Source organism: Pezoporus flaviventris, unplaced genomic scaffold, assembly GCF_033815535.1.
Source record: "Pezoporus flaviventris isolate CSIRO_AGI_PZ_B2104156 unplaced genomic scaffold, CSIRO_AGI_Pfla_v1 ptg000141l, whole genome shotgun sequence".
NCBI classification, from domain to species: domain Eukaryota; kingdom Metazoa; phylum Chordata; class Aves; order Psittaciformes; family Psittacidae; genus Pezoporus; species Pezoporus flaviventris.
Window position 1 is genome coordinate 127,371 of NW_026892689.1, and position 4,903 is coordinate 132,273.

The 4,903-nt window shown below is 40.1% G+C and overlaps 1 protein-coding gene across 3 annotated transcripts in view; it reads left to right on the plus strand.

Moving 5' to 3' along the window:
- SKIC3 (SKI3 subunit of superkiller complex) overlaps positions 1 to 1,419 on the plus strand; it is a 51,913-nt gene extending 50,494 nt beyond the window's left edge. For all 3 annotated transcript variants that reach the window (XM_061479060.1, XM_061479059.1, XM_061479061.1), the window contains one exon: positions 592 to 1,419. In XM_061479060.1, the coding sequence (XP_061335044.1) occupies positions 592 to 669 (78 nt within the window). In that variant the 3' untranslated portion in view covers positions 670 to 1,419. The remainder of the gene's footprint in view (positions 1 to 591) is intronic.
- Positions 1,420 to 4,903: the final 3,484 nt, after the last annotated feature.

The window sequence follows — 4,903 nt, forward strand, 5'->3', positions numbered from 1 at the left end:
TTTCCTTTTTCATATGTATAATATGATTACAAGAGAAGTGCCAGAAGCTTATGAACATTAGGCTGTCATAGGAGCTTTTTTAACGTGTAGAAAAGCAGCAAATGTGGGGGGGGCGTAAAAATAAACCAAGGAAGGTTAAACCTAAATGGAGGAGGCAAAACACTACTTTGGCAGTTTTAAGTAGCTGCATAGAATGCTCCTGTTTGGCAAATTGAGATTTATACAGACAAAATCAAGAGCAAGTGTATAGCAAGAGGCAAGTATATGTAAGCAGGGAGACAAGGTGTCACCTGACTCTGCTCTTTTCATTGCCAGCAGGTAACTTATTGAAGTTGGTCTCAGCCTCAAGTAACAGATGAATCACAAGTGACAACCGGTTTAGCAAGTCAGTACAAAGTAGGGGGGTTTAGGTGCCTGATGTTTTAAGCAAGCTGGTTTGTCGCGTTGAGTATTTCCTATCTGTGCTTATGGGCTGCTTAGTCTTTTAGGGAGATGGCATAGCAGAAATTAAAATGCATTTGAGATTGACAGTAAAATACTAACAGCAAAATATGAAATTCTTCATTTTTCACTGTTTGTTTTTCTCTGTAGGTGCTTATAGAAAATGCCAAAGCCAACGGAGATGTTAGAGCTCTGGAACTAAATGAGAAATTGTCAGCAAGTGCCTAGTATGGACTACATCAAGTGAAAAGTCTTCCATTCATGCAACTTAATAGTCAGTCTTCCAAGACCTTATGTTGTTTTGGATTTTTTATTTGTGTCAGTTTTGTTGGTTGTGTTTTTTTTTCCCCATTGCACCAACTACAACTTTGTCTTTAGTTTCACTTTTTCTTGAAAAAAATGGGTTATTTTCCTGTTGACATGAGGGGTTCCACCATAAAAAATATTCTTTATTTGAAAGAAAAATCCCAAATTTTGCTTTTGTTTTCTTCCTCACTAGAACTTCAGCACTATTCACAGTGGAGAGTACTCATATGTATTTCCCCCCTTTGCGACACACAGAAGTACAGTATTAAATACAAGTTTTTCTTGGAACAGACTTTTACTAGCCAGGTAGCAGCAAACTTTTCTTACAGATATTGTAAAACACTGAAAGATTTAAAATGTCTGTATTTGTCTGTTATACTTTGTTCTGCAGTTGAGACCCAAATCGACTTGGAACTTCATTATACTTTTTAAATATATATTTAGTTAATTTTTAGTAGTGTATCCTCTTGACTGCAGGCTTCAGTAAACATTCCCATCAAGAAAAGCTTGTGATCATCAGGGACAGGGTCATATTTACAAATGTGTATAACAGGCTCTGTTTATGTCTTGGTGATTCGCTGCTGACTTCTTAATTGGATGAATCATGCCAGTGGTTCTTCAGACATTATGTTATTTTGCCTTTCCGTACATGAAATAAAAGAAATAAAGCAATGACTCTAATCTGTTAATGTTACCATTAGGCTTTTCAAGCTGTTGATCTTGATAGCTGTCCAGACAATCCCTTATCATAGAGACAAGGGGAGCTTCCAAGGTGAGCAGTGAGATTGCCTTGAACATACTCTCACTTGGTCTTGGGACCAGTTGTATAGGGCTTAAAGAGAAGAGGCTGCCAAGCTGGGGTGTGTGGGGTGTGCATCTTTGAGACCATCCATGCACAGGGATCACTGTAAAGTGGGTGAGAGACACAAGTGTGGCTGGGGTTTCTTCTCTGTGGAGGAGAGTAGAAACCTTTCTGAATGGCAGGAATCCCTCCTGGTCTTCCACACTCTCTCAGTTCTCCCACCCGTCATAGTGCAAAGTACCTTCCTTAAAAAGATTTTTTCTTGTTAAATTTAGGTCAGTTTTGGTTCCCTTTGCGGGCTGCTATCATGTAGTCTTGAACTATCAGTAACTGCAGACACCAAAAGGGGATGTTGCGAGCACCAGACTCGTGATTCTAGGCTAGCTGTAACTTTTTTTAGCTTGCTGCTATTAAAAGCCTGGTAAAGTTCTTACAGCCTCTAGTTTGTGTCCTTGGCATATGGTCTAGAAGTTTGTGCGTCCTACTGCAGTGGTGGAAGAGCCACCATCACCAGCCTGACCACAGCGTGGTAAGCAGCTGCCTGCCCTTGTTAATGTGATAGGCAGAAGTGCTTCTGCATGAGTATGAGCCCATGCTTTGTTCAGCACAAAGCTTTAAATACTTTCTAACAGCTTGGAGAACAAGCAAGTAACCACAGGCCAAGAAACTAGCTAAGTAACTATCTACTGTGAATAGTCTGTATTAGTAAATAGAATACTGCAGTGTTTTTCTTCTTCAGAAGACTGTGAAGTTACTTTTATTGTGATCAATGATGAACTCCTTGAACTCCTCTGCCCTGCAGAGAAAAAAAGACCCACGTACCTCTACTCAGTGAAAAGCACTCAGGGAGCATGGGTTTAAATTTCAAGCTTCTGTAAAATCCAACAATATGAGTTAAAAATCTTGCTCTCCTCGTTTTTTAATCTTGCATAGCCTCTACAAAATCTGCACTTTGTAGAAGGTCTGCTGTAACACTGAGACAACAAGCAGTTTCATGCAGATTGAAGCAGCCCTGTATTTTATACAACTGTAGAGCTCAGATTTAGAATGCAAAGTACTGTACGAAGGCACCTAAGCATCACTAAATTGGGTAGCTGAGAGTTGTTTATGGATTTCACTGCCTGGGAAGTTATATGTGCAACTGCTATGACTGCAAAGGGGCAGGGGGGGGAACGTTCCCAAGCTGTAATTTCTTTTATGTTGTCTTATGCTGAAGGCAGAATGGAATTAGATCTAATTAATTTCAAGGTAGAAATTTTTGCTACTTCAGACATGAAGGTGATGCTACTTACATTTACTTTTATACAAACATGAGACAAGGGTTTGCTTCTGAGAATTGTCGTTTATTTTAGGGTCATGCATGTTCATCTTATTTTCTGTATTTTCTAAGAATTGCTGGATTTCTACCCAATTTTTGAGCTTCTCAAAGTGGTACCATGAAGTACAGTGAGTAACTGCATTAATTCTTCCTTAGAGTTTAACAGAAACACAGATGTATATTTCTGTCTCCCCAATACTTTTGTTTGACACCTTTTATATTTTTTGAAAATACATAAATTCACAGATATAAAATCCTTGAGAACTATTTTCATTCTGCACAAATGCACTGTTGCAAGGGAAAGCACATCCCTAATCCAGCATCCTAGATGTCTAGAATTTAGCTTTCCTTCCTTCCCAATTATTTTGCTTTCTTCTCATTTAACTGAACTGCTGACATTTAACTGACTTGAATTTAGTGTTCTCAAGGGTGAGAGGGATAGAGTTTGGCTGCAGCGTGGAGTCATAAATACTGAGATAATGCCTTCATGCTGTGAAGTCACTCAAACAATAGCAACATTCCAAATATATATATTTGTGTGTATCTGAATTCATAATTAGACACTCCAACCTTTCTGCTATAATCATACAAAGCAACATTCTCACCTAAAGCAACATCTGGTTGTGCCAGACTGCCAGATAGATAGATAGAAAATGTGCAGCAATACTCTGAAGGTTGTCCTGGCTTGCTTTCAGAAGCACATTCGTAAATAACCTTGTATTTCACTTTTTTGCTGCTCCTCAGTATACAGAGAACAGGAGCACCGAGATAGTTGGTGGGGAGGCAAACCACACCACACCACTAACTGCTGCTTCACTGGCAGCCAAGTAAATGGGCAAAAAATGGTGAAAGTGCCTAAAAGGAGCTAGAGAATGGCAGTCTGGGAGGCTGCATTCAAGCCCCGTTGTCTTGCCATGGTGGCACAATGGACTTTCAGTCTACAGTGGAGGCAGAGCGCACTGTAATGGAGAGAACATGCAGGGAATCTGAAATACAGACTTGGCATAGCTCAGAAACTGCTCGTTGTTGTTGGGATTTCAGTGTTGCTGGTTTCTTGTAGCTGGTGGGAAGTGTGGCAAACACAGGCCTGGCTAGCAACAGTCATGAGTCGGGGGTTAAGGCAAAAGACCCATGGAGTTCAGCTCCAAAGAACCTGGCCACCAGCAGAATGCAGGAAGGTCACCTGTGAAACCTGGTGGTTGCACTTTTGTCATCTACAAAACACAGGCAAGTTCTTACACTTCTTATTTGCTGGAAAAAGCTGAAACATATCAAAGTTTCTGCCTGCAGGAGCAGCATGATTAATTGCTGAAGTGGTATTCCCTACTGACTGCGTCAGTTCAGTTTCAGCTGTTGTGCTCTGCAGGTCTGGCTCCTCACAAGCCACCTGCAATCCACAGCTGGAGAAATCTGCTTTGCTGTAGAGCAAGAAGCACAGGAGACTTGAGGTACTGATTATTGCAGGAGGATTATCTGAGTTCGCTTGGATTTTCTTTGGGCAGTGGACAGTATTGGGCTTTCTGGAAACAAATGTACAGTAGAAATTCAGATTTCTAGTGCAATTGCACTATGACCACCTTTTTTGGCCTCCCTGCTAAAGAACTCATGTTAGCCTCTGTTGGGAAATTAGAGTGGTATGTTACTTTTTCACTACTCCCAGAGTTTTCCTCCTTATTTCCAGGTGTTTTTTCTTGTTGTTTGAAGCTAAACAAAACCCACAGTGTCAGTTACATTTCTGAGTATTCTAGTACAAACCACTAGCTTATATTCAAACAGAGTAGACAAGAAATAAACCTTTTTAATAATGCATATGCTAGTAATTAACATGCATTTTGTCACCTATACACAATTTATTGGCTACTTTTAATGGTTCAGTAAATTACTATAGTAGGTCCAAATCATGCATCAGTAAATAGTCTGACATCAGTTTTGATAATGCTGTGTGGGGCTAGACGAATTTACTAGGCCTGATTTAAATATTTACAGCAATCTAAAACTGGTGCAGCTTAAGGCAGGACTGGTAACCATGCTGAGGA